This window comes from Pristiophorus japonicus, chromosome 9 (genome assembly GCF_044704955.1).
Source record: "Pristiophorus japonicus isolate sPriJap1 chromosome 9, sPriJap1.hap1, whole genome shotgun sequence".
Classification (NCBI taxonomy): Eukaryota; Metazoa; Chordata; class Chondrichthyes; family Pristiophoridae; genus Pristiophorus; species Pristiophorus japonicus.
In genome coordinates this window covers 55,069,611-55,094,359 of record NC_091985.1, presented here as the reverse complement: position 1 = coordinate 55,094,359, position 24,749 = coordinate 55,069,611, and the positions used below count along the sequence as shown (strand labels likewise).

The following is a 24,749-nucleotide window of genomic DNA, read 5'->3' as shown; positions in this document are numbered from 1 at the left end:
TGTGAGCTCAAAGTAAAGTGTGACTGTAGTCTTTTATTGCAGGTCTCCCGAGTGCCTCTCCAACCTGTGAAGCCTTCTTAAATACCTGTGCTCCCAAGGGATTATGGGATCCCTTGGGACTCCGGGGAACGAGCCCTCTGGTGTCTGTACAGAGTAAATACAAGTCCACATTTATAACAATATTCCCCCCCAAAATCAATAGTGTAACTATTTACACTGTGAGTCGATCTGGGGCCCTTCTTGCCCTGGTTGATCGTCTCGGTGTGAAAGCTGATGTTGTTGAATCATTTGTTGGGCCCTCGCTGAGCTGCTGTGCAGCTGGCCTTGCTGGGCTGCCTGGTGTATTGGGCCCTGCAGGGCTACTGTGGATGATGGGTTCTGCTTCGTGGTCAACTGTGGTGCTGGTTGCCACTGGTGTGTATGTTGGGGGATCAAAAAAGGTAGAGTCCAAGGTGGGTTGCTCAGGGTAGTCCGTGAATCTGAGTTTGATTGGTCCAAGTGTTTCCGGTGAATGAGTCCATTTGAAAGTTTGACCTGAAACACCCTGCTCCCCTCTTTGGCCACGACAGTGCCGGGAAGCCACTTGGGACATTGTCCATAATTTAATACAAATACAGGATCATTGACTTCAATCTCGCGTGACACATTTGCACTATCATGGTATGCACTTTGTTGAAGCTGCCTGCTCTCTATCTGTTCATGTAGATCAGGGTGAACTAACGAGAGCCTTGTCTTAAGTGCTCTTTTCATGAGCAGTTCAGCAGGTGGGATCCCAGTGAGCGAGTGTGGTCTCGTGTGGTAGCTAAGCAGGACTTGGGATAGGCAAGTCTGCAGTGAGCCTTCAGTTACCCTCTTCAAGCTTTGCTTGATGGTTTGCACTGTTCTCTCTGCCTGACCATTGGACACTGGTTTAAATGGGGCAGATGTGACATGTTTGATCTCGTTACGGGTCATGAATTCTTTGAACTCAGCACTGGTAAAACATGGCCCGTTGTCACTCACCAGGACATTGGGTAAGCCGTGTGTGGCAAACATGGCCCGCAGGCTTTCAGTGGTGGCAGCGGACGTGCTAGCCGACATTATCTCACATTCAATCCACTTGGGGTATGTGTCTACAACCGTCACAAGGAACATTTCACCCAAGAACGAGCCTGCATAGTCGACGTGTACCCTAGACCACAGTTTGGAGGGCCAAGACCATAAACTTAGCGGCGCCTCACTGGGTACATTGCTTAACTGCGAGCATGTATTACATCTGTGAACGCAGTCGTTCTAGCAAGGTGCTGAGACCCGGTAACAAGTTACCAAAGTAGTTCAAGAGTCCCAGAAACAACCGGAGCTCCGTCACGTTCTGTGGCCTCGGTGCATTCTCGATTGCCTCCGTCTTCGCGTTGGTGGGTGTTGATGCAGGTGAGGGCCTTCGATAATTCCTCCAGTTCATGCAGGCTGAAGTCAATTCCAGCTTCGTGAACGTCTTTCCTCCTGCCAGCGTTGCAAAGAGGTCGGCGGCCTTTGGTAGTGGGTACTGGTCCTGCAGGGAGAAACGATTGATAGTTACTTTTTAATCGCCACAGATTCTGACGGTGCCATCTCCCTTGAGGACAGGAACGATCGGGCTGGCCTACTCGTTGAACTCGATCATTGAAATGATGCCCTCTCATTGCAGCCGGTCTAGCTCGATCTCTACCCTTTCTCTCAGCATGTACGGTACTGCTCTCGCCTTGTGATGGATGGGTCGCGCTCCCGGAATTAGGTGGATCTTCACTTTTGCTCCGTGGAACTTCCCGATGTCTGGTTCGAACAGTGAAGGGAACTTGTTTAAGACCTGGGCACACGAAGTGTCGTCAGCGGGCGATAGCGCTCGGACGTCATCCCAGTTCCAGCGTATCTTTCCCAGTCTGAGCAGCGTGGGACCATCGCCCGGTATCACCCAGAGTGGTAGCTTGTGCATCGCTCCATGGTAGGAGATCTTTACGGTGGAACTGCCGATTACGGGAATCAGTTCTTTCATGAAAGTTCTTAGTTTCGTGCGAACTGGAGTTAAGACTGGCCTTGCACCACAATCTTTCGAAAGTCTTCTTGCCCATGATGGACTGGCTCGTGCCCGTGTCCAGCTCCATTGACACCGGGAGTCCATTTAGTTCAACATTCAGCATTATGTGTGCATCCCATGTACCTCTGCCTCCTCGGTCTGAGGCTTTGGTTCGTCGTGATCCTCCGTGGATCTGTACTCCACTGCAACATGGTGATTTGCAGGTTTAACAGGATTTGCAGCTAGCCTGCACATATGTCAGAGGTGTCCCATTGATCCACAGCCCTTGCAAAAGTACCCATTGAATCAGCATGAATGGAAACGATGATCGCCCCCGCAGCGCCAACAAGGTGTTAATGGCCTTGCATTCATATTCCTTGATGGTGGACTCAGACATCTGCGGACGTGCAGCTGCAGGCATGTGTGACCTGCCCTGTACATTGCAATTCGAAAACAACATTACTTTGTTCACAGTACTTGTAGCAGCACTTGTGTGTTGAGAGATTTGCTTAGTATTGTCACTGGTGGCAATGAACGCCTGGGCTATCGCTATGGCTTACTCAAGTTTGGGATTTCTACAGTCAAAAACTTGCGAAGTATGGATTCGTGGCCAATGCCAAGTACGAAAAAGTCTTTGAGCATGTGCTCCAAATGTCCTTCAAATTCGCAATGTCCTGCAAGGCGTCTCAGCTCGGCGACATAACTCGCCACTTCCTGGCCTTCAGACCTTTTGTAGGTGTGGAACCGATACCTCGCCATCAGAACACTTTCCTTCGGGTTCAAATGCTCTCGGACCAGTGTGCACAAATTGTCGTATGATTTCTCCGTGGGTTTCGCTGGAGTGAGAAAATTCTTCGTGAGGCCATACGTTGATGCCCCACAGACGGTGAGTTCGCTCTACGTTTGGCAGCGCTCTCTTCCCCATGTAGCTCGTTGGCCATGAAGTGTTGGTTGAGTCGCTCCACAAAAGTTTCCCAATCATTTTCCTCCGAAAATTTCTCCAGGATGCCTACTGTTCTCTGCATCTTTGGGTTCGCTATCTGTATCTCGTCGCCAATTGTTGTGTATGGAGAAAGAGTCAGACTGAACACTGTGAGCTCAAAGTAAAGTGTGACCGTAGTCTTTTATTGCAGGTCTCCAGATTGCCTCCCCAACCTGTGAAGCCTTCTTAAATACCTGTGCTCCGAAGGAATTATGGGATCCCTTGGGACTCCAGGGAATGAGCCCTCTGGTGGCTGTACAGAGTAAATACAAGTCCACATATATAACAGTTCGCATGCCTGATACGAGACTCCCAAAGCAAGCGCTCTACTTGGAACTCCTTCATGGCAAACGAACCAAAGGCGGGCAGAGGAAACGTTTCTAGGACACCCTCAAAGCCTCCCTGATAAAGTGCAACATCCCCACCGACACTTGGGGAGTCCCTGGCCAAAGACCGCCCTAAGTGGAGGAAGTGCATCCAGGAGGGCGCTGAGCACCACGAGTCTCGTCGCCGAGAGCATGCAGAAATCAAGCGCAGGCAGCGGAAGGAGCGTGCGGCAAACCAGTCCCACCTACCCTTTCCCTCAATGACTATCTGTCCCACCTGTGACAGAGACTGTGGTTCTCGTATTGGACTGTTCAGTCACCTAAGGATTCATTTTTAGAGTGGAAGCAAATCTTACTAGATTTCGAGGGACTGCCTGTGATGATGATGGTAAGTTTGTAAAATATACTAATCTGAATGTGGAGCTTGGACGTGCAGAAGTGCTCCTTAATGCATGGGTTGCCCCCACACCTAAATCCCAATGCCCCAATCGCTCCCCACTTCCCAATCGCCCTCCATTTCCTGGCCGCCCCGCACTCCCCAATCAATTCCCCTTTAACGACCCAGCTCAGGGCCGCTGGTAGCATTGCAGCAGCCCGAAATTTAGACTCTTCACCAGCAAGCTGCCTAGAGATGCCCAGCAGGTGTCTGCAGTTTGCCTGCCTCATTTAAATTAGGCCCAGGGCCCAATATCAGGTGCACCTCAGGCCTACCCATTCAGGCACAGGGATCAGCAAACCTTTTGCCTAGTTCGTGGCCATAGGATCTTTTCTGTTCAAGCTGATGATGGGTCTTTTCATGTGACAACAGTCCAACTCACAGAATAAAATATTACTTTCACTTTGACAAATATTAAAATATTACTTCAGAAAAAATCTTCATTGACTAGCAAAATTCTCTTGCACAAGAAATGAACTTTTGACCCCAAAAGTTTATTGAGAAAACCACCAAATGCAGCTTACTGAATTTCCACTTCTGGTTTCTCACCTTCCAGGTGGCAGACTTGAGGTTGACAGTTCTTCCGCGGTTTGTCACAGTACATTTCATTCTCATGAAGAAGTCACGCTCTCTGTTCATATCTCTGTGTTTCTTACCAAAGCCTGGGGCTATGAGCAAACAAGAACAATTAGCCATCATTGTATTTACTTTCAACATTGTTTTCAAACTTAACCATCTCTTTTCTCATTACGTCTTCCGACCACCTCACCCCATCCCCACCACTCCAAAACAAAACAGCTCAAAAGTTGGAAAGAAATAATTGTGGTTTCAAATTGAAGTTAAGAAAATAGGCCAGTTAGACTGTACAGGTTGTGGCTTTTTTTAATTGTAAACTTCGTCTGTGCTTTAAGCTATTGAGCAGTTTCCTAACAGATGGCCTGCTCTTGCTGCGATTCCGGGACTCTGGAGCAGATAATGCAAACAGGGCTCAGCTGTATCAGGTTCACTGCCCTTTGGGTGATCATTGTATCTGCACTCAACTGAGCTCATTTCACACTTTAACATGAGGTTAGCTATTTAAATAATTGTTCATTGTTCCACTGCTTAGAAGATGATGCTCTGGGAGCACCAGAGGTCAGGGGAGAGGTTATCTAGCACCAGCAGATTTTAAAGGGTGGGTACTCCAGTGCAGTGCTGAGGGAGTGCTGCACTGTCATTGGGCCGTTTTTCTGATGAGATGTTAAACCGAGGCCCAGTCTGCCCTCTCAGGTGGACGTAAAAGATCCCATGGCACTATTTCACTGAAGAGCAAGGGAGTTATCCCCGGTGGCCTGGCCAAGTCTATATAAATGCAAGTCTTTCTTAAAAGGAGAAGAGGCTGGAACTTCAAAAAACATTGGAGGCTACTCGCAGAAGCAGAGCAGTACCATTTTACAAGGATGTTGCCAGGACTAGATAATTTTAGTTGTGAGGAAAGATTGTACTGGCTGGAGTTGTTTTCTTTGGAACAGAGGAGGCTGAGGGGAGACTTAATTGAGGTGTATAAAATTATGAGGGGCCTTGATGGAGTGGATAGGAAGGATCTATTTCCCTTAGCAGAGGGGTCAAGAAACAGGGCATAGATTTAAAGTAATTGGTAGAAGGTTTAGAGGTGAGGAGAACTTTTTTCACCCAGAGAGTGGTGGGGATCTAGAACTCACTGCCTGAAAGGGTGGTAGAGGCAGAAACCCTCATCACATTTAAAAAGTACTTGGATATGCATCTGAAGTGCTGTAACCTACAGGGCTACGGACCAAGAGCTGGAAAGTGGGATTAGGCTGGATAGCTCTTTTGGCCGGCACAGACACAGTGGGCTGAATGGCCTCCTTCTGTGCTGTAAATTTCTATGATTCTATGATTCAAGATGCAGTTTTTTGGTGATTCTTACACAGAAGGATTGATATTTCTGGAGGTCAAGGCATCTCTCCTGTCAAAAAGTACTGACAGAGCAACATGGAATTGAACCACCGAGTAAGTTAATACTGTAGCCTGAATCTGGCGACAGATGAGGAAGAATTTTCTGCACCAGGCTAGATTACCAAAGTAAATCTGCTCACACTTTGCATAATGCAACAGTTATCTCACATGCATTGCAATAGCACTTCAAATAAGCATGATGTGGTATCAAAGGGGGATGTCAAACCTTCCTGCAATTGTTCATCTACTTTCCAAATGCACAGACATGCCATGTTTTGGCAGGGCACTCTGTTTACACTCGGTATACACCAAGGTTCAGCTAAGGCGTTGCAGCAGGATCCTGGTGCAATCGCCTGGTTCTGTCCACACAGGTAGCAGCATGAGGACAAATTATAATTTGAGCATCTACGGTACAAATCCTGGTTTTGTCTCCTGTAATGCTCCTGTATCAAAGCCAACAAATAGATAGGTATGGACATGGGGGTGCCCACAGCAGCTCTCAAAACAGCACACAAAGACCATTTCCTAGGAAAATGGGCACAGATGATTGATACAGCATGGCTTAAAGAAGCTGTCGATTTGAAGTGAGATTTTTTCTACTCACAAAGCATTTAAAGTGCCATATGCTATAACAAGACTTCTGATATATAGTTACTATCACTATAAATACTTGCGTTTGTAATCTGCTATCATCTAGGGATGGCCAATAAATGCTTTTGTCAGCGGTGCCCACATCTCAAGAATGAATAATGAAAAAAAATGGGTATTATCAAGCCATCTACCTGCTAATTTCCAAATAATCTTGACAATGAACGAAGGTAACTCTTTGTTATGTTTACTGCTAACATTTATAGTTTGCAAAGGAGCTCGATGCGCTTACTGTTTTGTCTTCTGCTGATAAAATAGTCCCATTTCTACAGTAACGTAGTTTCAACAAAAAGATGACAGGATAGTTGTGGCAACCAATAAGCCTGTCTGCTGTCAGGCTGTACTGCAAATGAAGCAGTTTCCAGGTGACATGCCAGAACTGTGGCTTCTCTACCTTGTTCGCATTAATTTTCATTTTGAAAAGCATGTGTGCTAATCCACGTGCAATTTTGAAAACCTCTACCCACTTATACCATAATAAGGAGGAGCGATTGTTTAACTGAAGTACGAGCATGAACAAGTGGTCAAGTAGATTTAGCAATCTTGTTTTTGTGGCAGGAAAGCAAAGACAAAGTTGCTTCTTTGGCCACTGACCTTTGAAAATTTTGGGAAAAAATGGCTTTTGTTTGAGTTGAGTTTTTGGAGTTGCATCGTCCACAGTGATTAACAGGAGCCAAAATCGTACACTGCTTCAGCTTTTACCTGCTACTATAAACTGGATGTGTGCAGCATAGAATAAAACTTGAAATTGAATTGAGTTTACAACTCCGCTCACACATGTACATCACTGACTACTCCATTTCAAACTAAGGTCTTTGAATCTACCAAGGCTATCCGAATTGTGTTCTTCCATTATCGGATTTCTATATTTTTCTACATTAATTAAATTACTAGCACATTATTTCTGTTGAGATATACTAATAAAAATATTTTCTGCAATGATAGCATTGATTTTGTTTTGGTAGCAGGCATTGTCTTTCTGAAATTAAGTCAGGGGTCCCTCGGAGTGTGTCAATATTTGCAGGAGGTCCACAGGAATAGGTCGATATTTGCAGAGGTTCTCCCACATAGAAAAGTTTGAAAACCACTGAGACAAACAAATCTGATCTTCTACTGCTTAATATTCATGGGACAAAGCAATCTTCTTGTGTCATAATAGATATTTTACCATATTTTGAATGGCACAGATAATGCTTTGTCCTAGAGAGAGTGGTTGTCTGTAACACTTCCACTTCATTAAACAAGACAAAATAATTGTGAAACAAGCACAGCTTTAGACAAATACCAGGCGGAAGGTACCTGTGTTCACACTGTGGAGTGACAGGATAGTTGTAGCAACCAAAAAGCCTGGGGCAGAAATTCAGGCCCGCCAGAAAGCTGGCGCATCTACCTTTGTTTAGATATTTTTACCCTCGGGTCCGATGAGGCGAACTCTTGATCCATTTTCACCTCTTTGGCAATTTTTTTTGGAGCGGACCGGAAGTCGGTAATAATGGGGATGGAATGTAGCGGTAAGTGTCAGCGAGGGGCGGAAGTGGGGGCGGGACGGAGTCTCCGCCTTTGTCACTCAGCGGCGGAGCAGTGGTGACGTCAGTGCGCGTGTGCATCACCACGTCCCTGCCCTGATTTAAAAGGGAGAGAAGAGGCAAATTGTTAGGTTCGACCACTGGGCCACCAGGGAGGGTTTCGGTCGGGCCAGCGGCCTGGCATCCAAGAGGGGGTGCCAGACTGCCTATTGGCGGCTCGGCCGAACCTGTGGCCATAATTTTCCGGCCAATTGGGAAGTCTGCCGGCAAAAAAAAACAACATGGCGGCCGCGGCAGTGCTGCCGTGGCTCACACACAGACAACAAGGTGCACCAACAAAAAAAGCTGCCGGGGGCACCTCACGGCGGATTGTGAATTTTCTTAAGGTAAATTTTGCGCGGAGTGGGATGGAGGTGCGGGAGAGCGGCGGTGCGCGCTTTGATGATGCGCTTGGGGCGGAAGTGGGGGCCGCCCGAAAAATCCGCGAGGTGAATTTGGGTCGTGGCGGCCAGTCGATTGCACTACATGGCCACCGCAAAACACCGATAACAGGCTTTATCCAGATGCAGAATTTCGGCCCCATAGTCTCAGCATAAATCTCCACATGTTAACATCCTGATCTCATTAGTCTGTACGCCAGAGGCCCATAAAGACGTCTGGTGCTTTCCCCAAAGGGGAGGGAAAACATAAGGGCTTGTCTTACCACGCTTCTCTCAGAGACCTATAGAGGCCTATACAAGAGTGAAAAGGCATGGGTTGGGACTGCTTGCTCACCCATGTGGTTCATAGTATATTGGGCCAGGGGAGAATGTATAAATAGTTTCAGGGTAGGAAGAGGAAAATGTAATTATTCATAAGCAAACAATATTTTTACCATTTTTTACAGTCAAATTTTCTTTGATCTCCTCATGGTCACATGGATGGGTGAAATCAAAAATGCTGTGTCCGGTCAACTCCACCTATTGTAAACACATCCTGAGATTAGTTGTGAACAACAAACTTTCATTTAAATGTCATCAATAAACTGGTAAATTACACTGAACCTAACTTGGTAGAACAAATCTTGTGCTTAAAGTGAGGACTGGTCATACTAAGGAATTAATTCTTTCCCCTTTCAGTGTCTAATAGCAAGCTGTTATAGGATTGCTTTAATGCCACTTAGAATGCTCCTTATACTCAGTCATCTCAAAGATACCTTCCACTATACCAGTTTAGAATTTACTTTACTATTTGTCTTTCTGAGCTTTGAGAGAAATTGCTGCATGTGTTCAGTTATGCTGTGTGCACACTTCTACTGGGAACTGAAACTGGTACACTCATTTCTCTGAGGACATTTGTTTCCTTGCAAAAGTAGTTTCTATGCTGACCTCATTCCTGTCCTGACATAGGCCAGAATTTCCTCAGAGCTACTTCTGCTCCCCTGCCGTAAGATCGACGTGGAAACGGGGTTTCTGCTGCACCTCCGACGAAGCTACGGCACAGAAGTGGGTGCAGCTCCGAGGAAGTTCCCAATTATAATTGTAACACGAAAAGCCACTGAATCTCAGTCTGATGTACCTGCACTGCCTCCACCAAGACCAATCTTGTGGTGAATTTCCATTAACTCAACATTTCACTTGACAGAATCCAGTGCGTGTCATAATGTCACAACATCATGACATGCATTGGAAACACCTACCAACTTGAGTCTGATCCTCTTGGCCTGGTAGACAGATAAATGCATGTTTTACTGGTTGCTCACATTGGAGATTATGTCTTCCTCCAAAAGTTGCTGCAAATGTAGAAGTGCAATAGTGCTTTGCATTTGATAGGAACTGTAACTGGAGGAAGTATAACCTGGTCAGTGCAAGGGTACTAATATCATTTACATTCTCTTACTCGCTACTAAAATACCCAAAGGATCAGGAATAACAACTGAGTATGGTGGATTAAATCTTGGAGGGGGAGGGTTGGGGTGAATTTCCACAGGGGTCTCCCACTTATCTCCTGTAACTTCAGCGGAATAGCTGTAGAAACTGGGGGAAAATGGCATTAACCACCACAAAAATAAACCCCCTTGATGTGTATTGTAGTAAAATCAGTCAGTCTTATTCTGCTGCACTTTCATCACATACTGAATGACATGTGCCTCTTGCTGATCTGTTTGTGTTCATTCCATCAACAAGACACTTATAAATGCAACAGCACAGAAATATATACTTAGAGGTATAATATGCAGACTGTAGACATACTATAAGATACACTGACCTCCATCCAACTCCATTTAAGAGTACATAAAACATTCACAACAAATGTATGACTTAAGCCCCAATTTTTATTCTGTACTATAAATGCATTGAGACTGACACCGTTTTCTACCAGTGAACCCACCTGTGTAAGGCCCATGTAGTTGTTCATATTTTCTGATAGGAAAATGATGTCTCCATCCTGTGTGACCATCATGATAAATCCTTCCAGGGCTTTAAGGTACAAATTGTCCATCTGCTTTTCAGTTTCAGTTTCATTCTCTGGGCCTCCTGTAATAAATAACAACACTCAGTGTATGTAAAACTATTGGAGGGTTATTTGTGCATTTTATGCTCTTCAAGGCAAGGAATTGCATGTTTCCACAATTTGTAGTTGCTCTCAAAGACGAGAGAAATGACAACAATCTACCAATTACAAAAGCAGAAATTGGATCAATCAATTAAATTGCTCAAAATTGTTTTAAAATATTTTCACCCATCATCTGGCCTTTGCCTGCCACCCAAGTTGGAGCTGGAGCGCCACTCATGTGGTGTTAAGAGTGAGGGGTCAGACCAGTAATTTGTAGGCTGGATTGGTAGTACTACGACGTGGGCTGAGTCCTTGGTGCATGCACAATGCAGGCATTCATTTCTTTTCAGTGGGTGTCATTTTTTCACACCCACCTTGACACTCTTCCAATGGACACTGATCACTGTTCACTACATCCTCCTGCCACCCCCACTGTTATATATGTAAACCTGTAAATACCTTGTTTAACCACCAGGGCTCATCCCCTGGAGTCCCAAGGAATTGCACAATCCCTTGGGAGCACCTGTACATAAGGAGGCCTCACAGGCTGGAGAGGCACTCTGGAGACCTGAATAAAGGGCTACGGTCACACGATACTTTGAGCTCAGTATCTGGTCAGATTCTTTATGCAAGACGTAACAACTGACGACGAGATACAGATAATGAACGGCACTACAATGATGCAGAGAACCATGGGCATCCTGCAGAAATTTTCGGAGGGAGATGATTGGGAAACCGCCGTGGAGCGACTCGACCAATACTTTGTGGCCATCGAGCTGGAAGGAGAAGCGAATGCTGCCAAACGAAGGGCGATCCTCTTCACCGTTTGAGGGGCACCAACATATGGCTTCATGAAAAATCTGCTTGCTCCAGCGAAACCCACAGAGAAATCATACGATGATTTGTGCACATTGGTCTGGGAGCATCAAAACCCGAAGGAAAGCGTTCTGATGACGAGGTTCCGGTTCTACACATACAAAAGCTCTGAAAGCCAGAAAGTGGTGAGCTACGTCGCCGAGCTAAGACGCCTTGCAGGACATTGCGAATTTGAAGGACACTAGGACTACATGCTCAGCGACTTCTTTGCACTTGGCATTGGCCATGAAGTAATACTTCGCAAACTTTTGGCTGTAGAGACCCCAACCTTGAGTAAAGCCATAGCGATAGCCTAGGCATTCATCGCCACCAGTGACAATACCAAACAAATCTCTCAGCACACGAGTGCTGCTGCAAGTACTGTGAACAAAGTAATGTTTTCGAATCGTAACATACAGGGCAGGCCCCACATGCCTGCAACTGCACGTCCACAGATGTCTGAGTCCACCATCAAGGGTGGTGAATGCAAGCCCATTAACACCTTGTTGGCGCTGCGGAGGTGATCATCGCTTCCATTTATGCCGCTTCAAAGGATACGTTTGCAAGGGCTGTGGAACAATGAGACACCTCCAACGTATGTGCAGGCGAGCTGCAAACCCTGCTAATCCTGCAAACCACCATGTTGCAGAGGAGGAGATCCACTGGGGATCACAACGAACCAGAGCCTCAGACTGAGGAGGCAGAGGTATATGCGGTGCACACATTTACCACAAAGTGTCCCCCGATAATGCTGAAGGTTGAATTAAATGAACTCCCTGTGTCCATGGAGCTGGACACCGGCGCAAGCTAGTCCATAATGAGCAAAAATACTTTTGATAAATTGTGGTGCAGCAAGGCCTCAAGGCCAGTCCTGACTCCCATTCGTACTAAACTGAGAACGAACACAAAGGAATTGATTCCCGTAATCAGCAGTGCTACCGTAAAGGTCTCCTACAATGGAGCGGTGCATAAATTACCACTCTGGGTGGTACCGGGCGATGGCCCCATGTTGTTCGGCAGGAGCTGGCTGGGAAAGATATGCTGGAACTGGGACGATGTCCGAGCGCTCTCGTCCGTCGACGACACTTCATGTGCCCAGGTCTTAAACAAGCTCCCCTCGCTGTTCGAACCGGGTATCAGGAAGTTCCAAGGAGCAAAAGTGAAGATCCATTTGATTCCGGGGGCATGACCCATCCATCACAAGGCGAGAGCGGTACCATACATAATGAGAGGGTGGAGATCGAGCTGGACTGGTTGCAATGCGAGGGCATCAATTCGCCAACTGAATTCAACGAGTGGGCCAGTCCGATTGTTCCAGTCCTCAAGGAAGATGGCACACCGTCAGAATCTGTGGTGATTAAAAAGTAACTATCAATCGTTTCTCCCTGCAGAATCAATACCCTCTACCAAAGGTAGATGACCTATTTGCGATGCTGGCGGGAGGAAAAACGTTCACGAAGCTGGACCTCGGCCTACATGGCGCAGGAGCTGGAGGCATCATCGAAGGGCCTCACCTGCATCAACACGCACAAAGCTCTCTTCATTTACAACAGATGCCCGTTTGGGATTCAATCAGCTGTGGCGATATTCCAGAGGAACATGGAAAGCTTGCTGAAGTTGGTCCCGCGCACCGTGGTCTTCCAAGACGACATCTTGATTACAGGTCGGGACACCGTCGAGCACCTGCAGAACCTGGAGGAGGTTCTTAGTCGGCTTAATCGTGTGAGACTCAGGTTAAAACGCTCGAAGTGCGTTTTCCTGGTGCCTGAAGTGGAGTTCCAGGGGAGAAGAATCGCGGCTGACGGCATCAGGTCCACCGATTCAAAGGAGGAAGCAATCAAGAACGCACCGAGACCACAGAACATGACGGAGCTGCGGTAGTTTCTAGGACTCCTGAACTACTTTGGTAACTTCTTACCAGGTCTTAGCACACTGTTAGAACCACTGCACTCTTTACTGCGTAAAGGAGATGAATGGGAATGGAGCAAAAGCCAAAAAAAAAACCTTTGAGAAAGCTAGAAAACTGTTATGCTTAACAAATTGCTTGTGTTGTATGATCCATGTATGCGTTTGGTACTAGCATGTGATGCATCGTCATACGGTATCGGATGTGTATTGCAACAAGCTAATGAATCTGGGAAATTGCAAATGGTTGCTTATGCATTCAGAAGTCTGTCTAAGGCTGAGAGTTCCTACAGCATGATTGAAAAAGAAGCGTTAGCATGTGTTTATGGGGTAAAGAAAATGCATCAATATCTGTTTGGACTCAAATTTGAATTGGAAACCGACCATAAGCCATTTATATCCCTCTTTTCTGAAAGTAAGGGGATAAATACGAATGCATCGACCCGCATCCAGAGATGGGCGCTCACATTGTCCGCATACAACTACGCCATCCGCCACAGGCCAGGCACAGAAAACTGTGCCGATGCTCTCAGTAGGCTGCCATTGCCCACCACCGGGATGGAGATGGCACAGCCTGCAGATTTAGTTATGATAATGGAAGCATTCGAGAGTGAGCAATCACCTGTTATCACCTGACAGATTAGAACCTGGATGAGCCAGGACCCCTTACTGTCCTTAGTAAAAAACTGTGTACTCCACGGGAGTTGGTCTAGAGATGCAGGAAGAAATAAAGCCGTACCAGCGGTGCAGAGATGAAATGGCCATACAGGCAGACTGCCTCCTGTGGGGTAATCAGGTAATTGTACCAAAAAAGGGCAGGGACACTTTCATTTGTGACCTCCACAGCACCCACCCAGGCATTGTAATGATGAAAGCAATAGCCAGATCCCACGTGTGGTGGCCCGGTATCGATGCAGACTTCGAGTCCTGCGTGCACAAATGTAATACATGTTCTCAGTTAAGCAATGCACCCAGGGAGGCGCCACCAAGTTTATGGTCCTTGCCCTTCAAACCGTTGTCCAGGGTCCATGTCGACTACGCAGGCCCATTCTTGGGAAAAATATTCCTTGTGGTTGTAGATGCATACTCCAAATGGATTGAATGTGAGATAATGTTGGCCAGCACTTCCGCTGCCACCATTGAAAGCCTGCGGGCCATGTTTGCCACGCACGGCCTGCCCGATGTCCTCGAGAGTGACAATGGGCCGTGCTTCACCAGTGCCGAGTTCAAAGAGTTCATGACCCGCAATGGGATCAAACACATCACTTCTGCCCCATTCAAACCAGCAAACAATCAAGCAGAGCTTGAAGAGGGTAACTGAAGGCTCACTGCAGACGCGCCTATCCCGAGTCCTGCTTAGTTGCCGCACAAGACCCCACTCACTCACTGGGGTTCCTCCCGCTGAACTGCTCATGAAAAGGGCACTTAAGACAAGGCTCTCATTAGTCCACCCTGATCTACATGAACAGGTAGAGAGCAGGCGGCTTCAACAGAATAATATCATGATCGCGCAAATGTGTCACGCGAAATTGAGATTAATGATCCTGTATTTGTGTTTAACTATGGACAAGGTCCCAAGTGGCTTCCCGGCACTGTCGTGACCAAAGAGGGGAGTAGCGTGTTTCAGGTCAAACTTTCAAATGGAGTCACCTGCAGGAAACCAAACTCAGATTCACGGACTATCTAGAACAACCCACAATAGACTCTACCTTTTTCGACCCTCCAACACACACACAAGTGGCAACCGGCCCAGTGGTTGATCACGAAGCAGAATCCATCACCTGTAACAACCCAACAAGACTCACCAAACCCAGCAGCCCGGCAAGGCCAGCTGCGCAGAGCCCAGCAAGGGCCCAACAAACGATTCACCTAAACCAGCATTTGCACCGAGACGATCAACCAAGGAAAGGAAGGCCCCAGATCGACTCACATTGTAAATAGTTACACTATTGACTTTGGGGCGGGGTGGGGGGGGAATGTTGTTATATATGTAAACCTGTAAATACCTTGTTTAACCACCAGAGGGCTCATCCCCTGGAGTCCCAAAGGATCCCACAATCCCTTGGGAGCACCTGTATATAAGGAGGCCTCACAGGCTGGAGAGGCACTCTGGCAACCTGAATAAAGGACTATGGTCACACGTTACTTTGAGTTCACAGTATATGGTCAGATTCTTTATACAAGACATAACGCCCACGATACATTTGCTATTAGCAGGGTTTTCCTCAGATCAAAAAATGACCACTTTCATCAGCGCCACTTCCTCCAACAGGACCTCCAGACTCCCTTCATTGAAGAGAACTGTTTTTGGTGTTCTTCCAGATATATTGCTTGGCAGAAATCAGTCTTCACCCAACAAAAAGGATTGTGTCTTGCTTTATGTGCATTAGTCCTTTAACAGTTGCCGCACTTTAAATTTGCCAACCCAATTCCAGGTTAAACAGCACTTAGTGACCCATCCCCGTCGGATCAAGGTGGTGCAGCCGCACAAAGAGCGCTACTTAATTTTCCTTCCTGATTGGGGAATTGACCCTGTATCTTGCACGCATCCATCACACTGCATATGTAAAACTTCAAACCGAACAGTAATACAATCTGAAGAAACAAAAAAGAAAAGTACTCATTTCCTGCTGCATTCTTCTGACAAGGCAACCAGAAACTTGCAAGTAAGTCAAGTTGCCTTCAGGATTTCACAAGCAGCTACAGTTACCCGACTTGCCTATTTCAACTACTTCCCCACAGGGAGCACTTGACACCCCAGATTAAACACAGCTCCACATTAGCAGCCAAACATCATAGCCATGCTCCACACCTTAAACTACTCTGGAGCATGGTAGATCCGCTAGTTTCTGCCAGTATCAGTAATAGTGTCATACTTGTAATGGTTTTCTACCATATTTGAAGGGAAGCTGAAAAGCATGAGGGTCTTGACCGTCAAATTGATTCATTAATTAATCGTCTCTTCAAATTGGCAGGATACAGCATACCAACAGATATTATTGCTGAACTTGATCAACAGATGTATTTTAACATGTAGATGGTTAACAGCTGTATTTTAACAATGGACATGTTCCTAAGCTGTTACCTTCTTTTCTGGCAAAAACAAACTATATATTTATCTAAATTAAATATCCTTGGAAGTAAATAGCTAATAGTCATTTTGAATCCTAGTGTCAAATTTGTGGTATCTGTTGATCTTCACAGCAATATAATTGTGACGTTATACAAAATTCAGCTGCACGTTATCAACCAATTAGAAACGAGAAACTAAGGTTTGCTGAAATGGTATATAAAATCAAAGGCAAAAAAACAGACTGTCCAACAGTGAAGTAATGAAAAGCAGTAGCCTGTGTGCAGTTGGAGCACTTGTTTCAGCAAGAAGATTGCAATGGCACAACATCCGAGATGATTGCCTTTAAGTCCCTCATAGAAGGCTCACTGCTTGAACTTAGCAGCCCAATTGTCTACAACTGTAATTAAATCAGTAATTTCAAATTTCCTGTGCTTCAAGGAGCAGCTACAACAGTTACCATTGACTTCTTAGAACATGAAAAATTTGAATTTGCTAAAACTCATACACTACATACACACATAGTGTTTACATGCAGTGTTCCTCATCTTCACTCCTTCAATGTTTCACATAAAGCAGAACCTATCATTGAAGATCGTTATCTTCTAAAGATGATGAATTGGGTCCCAGCTGAGAAATGACCAAGTAGAAGTGGGACTGAATGAAAAAAGACTTGGATTTATATAGCGCCTTTCACGGCCACCGAGCCAATGAAGTACTTTTGGAGTGTAGTCACTGTTGTAATGTGGGAAACGCGGCAGCCAATTTGCGGACTGCGGACAAGAAGAGCTGAATGGAAGAATCACAACAGCTAAACAGTTCCATGACCTATCAGAAGAGAAAATGCAACACTGAACATGGCCAGCCTGTTTAAGATAAAGTGATTGACTAATTACTTTTGATCCCATTTCACAAGTTCACACAGCATCAGGCTTTGAGAAACATGCCAGGGATGAGAATTGCTACATTACATTATTCCAACATTACAACAGTGACTACACTTCAAAAGTACTTCAATGGTTGTAAAGCGCTCTGGGATGCCCTGAGGTCATGAAAGGCGCTATACAAATGCAAGTACTTCTTCTTCACTCTTAGGTCCTCACTTCCTTGTTGTGGGAATTGCCGAGCAACCACTTTCTGCAACTTACCCCGAGCCAAAGTCAGGAATTTCTAGTATGGGGAATCTACTCTGACACTAAAGAATGGCACCACATAGATTAAAATGTCTTAGATTTGGAGGTGACTTGTCATAAAACTGCATGTAGTTCACTTGCTGTAGGTATGAGCAATGACAAAATGGTCAGAGATTAATATTCCAATTTTTAGCAAACTTTTCAACTGTTCGTAAAATCAGGTATTTTCAGAACTTCATATTAAGATTTGTTTTCAGGTACCCTTAAAAGGTACATTTCTAATAATTCTTGTATTCTGATGCAAAAAAAATCAAAACAATTACAAAACCAATGAACTTTCACACAAGGATAATCAGTTGGTGTACACAACTGGAACACTGGCATATGCCCAAGACAAACTGAAGGTATCCTGCTTCTCAGCAGTCGAAATCTCCCTGACCTTTTGACTCTGCAAAAGTTCTATTTGTTTTCCAACAGTGAGATGTGAAGATGCCTTTGAAGGTTGGAATGAATTATCATGAGAATGAAAAATTACAAATATGCATTGTTTTTAAAAAGAATATCCTTTCCCACCCACTGTTACTTTTCCACAGGAATTTTAAAAATAGCAAACAATAATATAAATATATTGATGGGGCAGAACTCTTCCTGCAAAAAAAAAGGGAAAATGGGGATCATGGTACAAATATTCTGTTATAAATTATTATAGTTTGGCACATATCATTCCCAGTTCAAATTAGTTTGCTGAAGTCCACTGTGAGAACATCTGTTGTAAAATTCCACAAAACATTATTTCCTTAACGTCTCAGATTTTACTCTTTAATCTTCAGGCTAATGCTAACTTGTCTTTAAAAAATAATTATAAAAAATCCCTTTCGCAGTAGGTTGGTTCAGCCACCTGAAGCCAAAGACCCAAAAGTTCATGTTTACTGTGAGCAATTGCTATTCAGTACACTGGACATCGCCACTTTCATCACCGCAGCATAATATTTGAGCTTTATTTTTTTCCATCGTTGTTCTCTCCTCCCCTCCTGAATGACTTGACTACTTGCACCTGCTCGTACCTCAACCAAAGGGCAATTTTTTACATGAGCATGGACTTCTATATCACAATTCTCACATATCTATGCCTTTATTTAGCTTCTACCCCACCCTCTTTTAAATATAATTTTCCATTTAAAAGGTTTCGTGAGTCTAGATTCATTACCTTATCATATCACTTCATACAGCAAGAATAGGGCTATAACCGCTTCAAATGCTAATAAAGTAGCATAATTTTGGCATAAAATATAAGTAGTGATTATATAAATTTTGAGTAGTTACTCAGTTCCTTGTATGAAAATGAGAAATATATTTACACTGAGGAGAAGCACTCACTAATACAGACATTCATCTTAATTCCCCACCTGTTTTAGGGCAAGGGAATTGTGGCAGGGTGCTGTTCAAAATAAGTCATCCCGTCGTTAATGCCTTACCAGTGTTGTGCATCAAGAATGCCACTTCATTCCTGGCATCCAGCGTCGCTTAGGAAGTAGGGATGGGAGGGTTGCAACATGAAAGGATTATCTTACCTAGTGCAATCGATCGCAAAGAGGTCAACTGCCTTAATCAATACAGGAGCGTTAAAATAATTTTTTTTTACGTTTATTTTTTCTTCAACCAGCTGGCCTTGGTACATTGTGGTAGGAGCTGCAGATATTTTTATTCACTCCCCACCTGAGAAGATGGCCTCACAACCCCAGAAGTACTGCTGGAAGCGCACCACTAACATTTAAATTAGCTTCATCCGAGACGATCCGCCAGTGTCAGAGTGAGGGCAAAGCAGCAAGCAGACCTTCCATCCAACTCACTTCAAGTGAGAACTCTACCAGGGTGAAATATTTAGATCTGTTTCTCGTTTGTGTTGGAGGACAGTTTAAAAATTAAATTGGTAGAACTTTTGTGATGAAATTAGGAATTTTTGTCTAGTTTTAATATTAAGCAGCTTGGGGTGTTTTACGACATGAAAGGTGGTATATAAATGCAAGCTGTTTAAAACTGTTAGCCACTAAATATTTAAATCTAGTTAGAGTACATAAGCAGTTTAAACACCAACTATAGTTCAAGTACCTGTACAACAAGAACTTGCATTGATAAAATACCTTTAACATAGTAAAACGTCCCAGCGCTCTTCACAGAAGTGATTTTCAACCAAAATTTGACACCGAGCTACATAAGGAAATATTAGGGCAGATGACAAAAAGCTTGGTCAGAGGTAGGTTTTAAGGAGCGTCATAAAGGAGGAGAGAGAGGTTGAGAGATTTAGGGAGAGGATTCCAAAGCTAGTATATCCTTCCTTAAATAAGGTGACCAAAACTGCACGCAGTACTCCAGGTGCGGCCTCACCAATACCCTGTACAGTTACAGCAGGACCTCCCTGCTTTTGTACTCCATCCCTCTCGCAATGAAGGCCAACATTCCATTCACCTTCCTGATTACCTGCTGCACCCGCAAACTAACTTTTTGGGATTCATGCACAAGGACTCTCTGCACCACAGCATGTTGTAATTTCTCCCCATTCAAATAATATTTACTTTCACTGTTTTTTTGCCAAGGTGGATGACCTCACATTTTCCGACATTGTATTCCATCTGCCAAACCTTAGCCCATTCGCTTAACCTATCTAAATCTCTTCGCAGCCTCTCTGTGTCCTCTACACAACCCGCTTTCCCACTAATCTTTGTGTCATCTGCAAATTTTGTTACACTACACTCTGTCCCCTCTTCCAGGTCATCTATGTATATTGTAAACAGTTGTGGTCCCAGCACCGATCCCTGTGGCACACCACTAACCACCGATTTCCAACCCGAAAAGGACCCGACTCTCTGCTTTCTGTTAGCCAGCCAATTCTCGATCCATGCTAATACATTTCCTCTGACTCCGCGTACCTTTATCTTCTGCAGTAACCTTTTGTGTGGCACCTTATCGAATGCCTTTTGGAAATCTAAATACACCTCTGTCCACCATGCTCGTTATATCCTCAAAGAATTCCAGTAAATTAGTTAAACATGATTTCCCCTTCATGAATCCATGCTGCATCTGCTTGATTGCACTATTCCTATCTCGATGTCCCGCTATTTCTTCCTTAATGATAGCTTCAAGCATTTTCCCCAGTACAGATGTTAAACTAACCAGCCTATAGTTACCTGCCTTTTGTCTGCCCCCTTTTTTAAACAGAGGCGTTACATTAGCTGCTTTCCAATCCGCTGGTACCTCCCCAGAGTCCAGAGAATTTTGGTAGATTATAACGAATGCATCTGCTATAACTTCCGCCATCTCTTTTAATACCCTGGGATGCATTTCATCAGGACCAGGGGACTTGTCTACCTTGAGTCCCATTAGCCTGTCCAGCACTACCCCCCTAGTGATAGTGATTGTCTCAAGGTCCTCCCTTCCCACATTTCCGTGAACAGCAATTGTTAGCATGGTTTTTGTGTCTTCCACTGTGAAGACCAAAGCAAAATAATTGTTTAAAGTCTCAGTCATTTCCACATTTCCCATTATTAAATCCCCCTTCTCATCTTCCAAGGGACCAACATTTACTTTAGTCACTCTTTTCCGTTTTATATATCTGTAAAAGCTTTTACTATCTTTTTTTATGTTTTGCGCAAGTTTACTTTCGTAATCTATCTTTCCTTTCTTTATTGCTCCCTTAGTCATTCTTTGCTGTTGTTTAAAATTTTCCCAATCCTCTAGTTTCCAACTAACCTTGGCCACCTTATACGCATTGGTTTTTAATTTGATACTCTCCTTTATTTCCTTGGTTATCCACGGCTGGTTATCCCTTCTTTTACCGCCCTTCTTTTTCACTGGAATATATTTTTGTTGAGCACTATGAAAGAGCTCCTTAAAAGTCCTCCACTGTTCCTCAATTGTGCCACCGTTGATTCTGTGTTTCCAGTCTACTTTAGCCAACTCTGCCCTCATCCCACTGTAGTCCCCTTTGTTTAAGCATAGTACGCTCGTTTGAGATACTACTTCCTCACCCTCAATCTGTATTATAAATTCAACCATACTGTGATCACTCATTCCGAGAGGATCTTTTACTAGGAGATCATTTATTATTCCTGTCTCATTACACAGGACCAGATCTAAGATCGCTGGCTCCCTTGTAGGTTCTGTAACATACTGCTCTAAGAAACAATCCCATATGCATTTTATGAATTCCTCCTCAAGGCTATCCCGTGCGATTTGATTTGACCAATCGATATGTAGGTTAAAATCCCCCATGATTACTGCCGTTCCTTTTTCACATGCCTCCATTATTCACTTGATTATTGCCCGCCCCACCGTGAAGTTATTATTTGGGGGCCTATAAACTACGCCCACCAGTGACTTTTTCCCCTTACTATCTCCAATCTCCATCCACAATGATTCAACATTTTGTTCATTTCGAGTCAATATCGTCTCTCATAACTGCCCTGATATCTTCCTTTATTTACAGAGTTACCCCACCTCCTTTCCCTTCTTGTCTATCTTTCCGAATTGTCAGATACCCCTGTATGTTTAATTCCCAGTCTTGGCCACCTTGCAACCACGTTTCTGTATTGGCCACCAAATCATACCCATTTGTAATGATTTGTGCCGTCAACTAATTTACTTTTTTTCGAATGCTGCGCGCGTTTAGGTAGAGTGTTTTAATACTAGTTTTTAAACCATGATTTTTAGTTTTGACCCCTCCTGCAGCCCCTTTATATTCATACATATTGTCCCTTCCTATCACCTTGTGGTTTACACTTACCCAGTGCTACTCTGCTCTGTTGCCTCCTGCTTTTTGCATTTTTTCTTGAGGTCCTGTTCATCTGAGCTCTCACCCACTCTAACTAGCTCAGAACCCTCTCCTGGGTTCCGAATACTCCTTTCATTGAGGCACCGAGCTTTTATGCTTGCCTTTTTATTACAGTTTGACCCTTTAGAATTTTGCTGTACAGTAGCCCTTTTTGTTTTTTGCCTTGGGTTTCTCTGCCCTCCACTTTTACTCATCTCCTTTCTGTCTTTTGCTTTTGTCTCCATTTTGTTTCCCTCTGTCTCCCTGCATTGGTTCCCATCCCCTTGCCATATTAGTTTAACTCCTCCCCAACAGCACTAGCAAACACTCCCCCGAGGACATTGGTTCTGATCCTGCCCAGGTGCAGACCGTCCGATTTGTACTGGTCCCACCTCCCCAGAACCGGTTCCAATGCCCCAGGAATTTGAATCCCTCCCTGCTGCACCACTGCTCAAGCCACGTATTCATCTGAGCTATCCTGCGATTCCTACTCTGACTAGCACATGGCACTGGTAGCAATCCCGAGATTACTACTTTTGAGGTCCTACGTTTTAATTTAGCTCCTCCTTAAATTCGTCTCGTAGGACCTCATCCCTTTTTTTACCTATATCGTTGGTACCATTGTGCACCACAGCAACTGGCTGTTCGCCCTCCCTTTTCAGAATGTCCTGCACCCACTCCGAGACATCCTTGACCCTTGCACCAGGGAGGTAACATACCATCCTGGAGTCTCGGTTGCGGCCGCAGAAACGCCTGTCTATTCCCCTTACAATTGAATCCCCTATCACTATCGCTCTCCCACTCTTTTTCCTGCCCTCCTGTGTAGCAGAGCCAGCCACGGTGCCATGAACTTGACTGCTGCTGCCCTCCCCTGATGAGTCATCCCCCTCAACAGTACTCAAAGCGGTGTATCTGTTTTGCAGGGGGATGACCGCAGGGGACCCCTGCACTACCTTCCTTGCACTGCTCTTCCTGCTGGTCTTCCATTCCCTATCTGGCTGTGGACCCTTCACCTGCGGTAAGACCAACTCGCTACATGTGCTACTCATGTCATTCTCAGCATCGTGGATGCTCCAGAGTAAATCCACCCTCAGCTTCAATTCCGCAACGCAGACCGTCAGGAGCTGGAGGCGGATACACTTCCCACACACGTAGTCGTCCCTGAGTTCCCACATGATACAGGAGGAGCATATCACATGACTGAGCTCTCCTGCCATGACTTAACCCTTAGGTACACTTAAATTGGCAACAACAATGCTAAAGTTTACTCACTGTTATAGAAGAGAAAAAAGAAAAACTACTCACCAATCACCAGCCAATCACTTACCCCCTTGGCTGTGACATCACCTTTCTGTTTCTTTCTACTTCTTTTTTGCCTTCCCCCTGTAGCTGCACAAGCCCGCCTCTCGCCGAACTCGCGCTGCTCCTGGTCTCACTGGCCTTTTGTAGGCCTCTCCAATCCCCGGAACTCCTGCCTCTCGCCGAACTCGCGCTGCTCCTGGTCTCACTGGCCTTTTGTAGGCCTCTCCGATCCCCGGAACTCCCGCCTCTCGCCGAACTTGCGCTGCTCCCGGTCTCACTGGCCTTTTGTAGGTCTCTTCGATCTCCGGAACTCCCGCCTCTCGCCGAACTCAAGTTTACGGGGGGTGCAAGATGGAAGGCCTGCTAGGAGAGCATTGGAATAGTGGAGTTTTAGCAAGCACATGCTGCAAGTTTGTACATGACCGATAGCAGTTGTTTCCTTTTTAAATTTGATTAGTCAGATATTTAAAATCCAGCTAATCTCAGTAGCTCTTTTCTAGGACGTAAAAAGTTGTTCTATTCAAATCAAAGAAGAGTTAGTTTGAAAGGTATCAGTTTGAAACTACTGAAAGAAAAAAATGAAGTTCCAAGAAACATTGCAGATTAATTACATTCCTAAAGTGAACAGAAACTAAATCAAAAGAAGCACTAGTATTTGAAAGTTAATTACAAAGAGTTAAGAGTTAGTTTATTTCTTAGCGTTCAATTTAACTTTGGGTGGAATGATATCTAATGTGATTATGTGACTATATTATAGGAGTGTTATTTAACGTGCTTACTTATATTTTGTAAAATAAATTTGCTTGATATTTTAGACATTAAAAAAAGACTGATGTGATGCTTTTGAAGACCAGAATGAGACCGTAGTGGGAGTTGGCACTTACCTGTGAGTGGAACTAAGATACGAGAAACAAACTAATGTAGGATAAGAAGGTTAAAAAAATCCAAAAATGTAACAGTTGATTTTCTGAAGATTGTCTCACTCAAAAAGTGGCAAAAATTTTTACATCGTACTGTATTCTCCTATTTTATACAGAACTTGTTTTTGTCAAGTTTCCCATCCTGCTAGGCAAACTCTCCTCTGACCTCACCAACGCGGAGTTTGCTTGTGCGTCCTGGAGCGACTTCATAGCAAATAGCCCAAGGCCCATGACTCAGAACCTGTCTGGAGTTATTGGACACTAGAGAACTGTTACTGGCTGGAAATACAGAGCATATGATAATATAAACTGAATT

At 44.7% G+C, this 24,749-nt stretch overlaps 1 protein-coding gene across 5 annotated transcripts in view; it reads right to left on the bottom strand.

Annotated features, from left to right (window-relative positions):
* Nucleotides 1–24,749, bottom strand: part of epas1b (endothelial PAS domain protein 1b) — a 183,360-nt gene that overhangs the window by 46,293 nt on the left and 112,318 nt on the right. For all 5 annotated transcript variants that reach the window (XM_070889359.1, XM_070889358.1, XM_070889357.1 and 2 more), the window contains 3 exons: nucleotides 10,277–10,422; nucleotides 8,781–8,865; nucleotides 4,326–4,444 (listed from right to left, as the gene is read on the bottom strand). In XM_070889359.1, coding sequence (XP_070745460.1) covers nucleotides 4,326–4,444; nucleotides 8,781–8,865; nucleotides 10,277–10,422 — 350 coding nt within the window. The remainder of the gene's footprint in view (nucleotides 1–4,325; nucleotides 4,445–8,780; nucleotides 8,866–10,276; nucleotides 10,423–24,749) is intronic.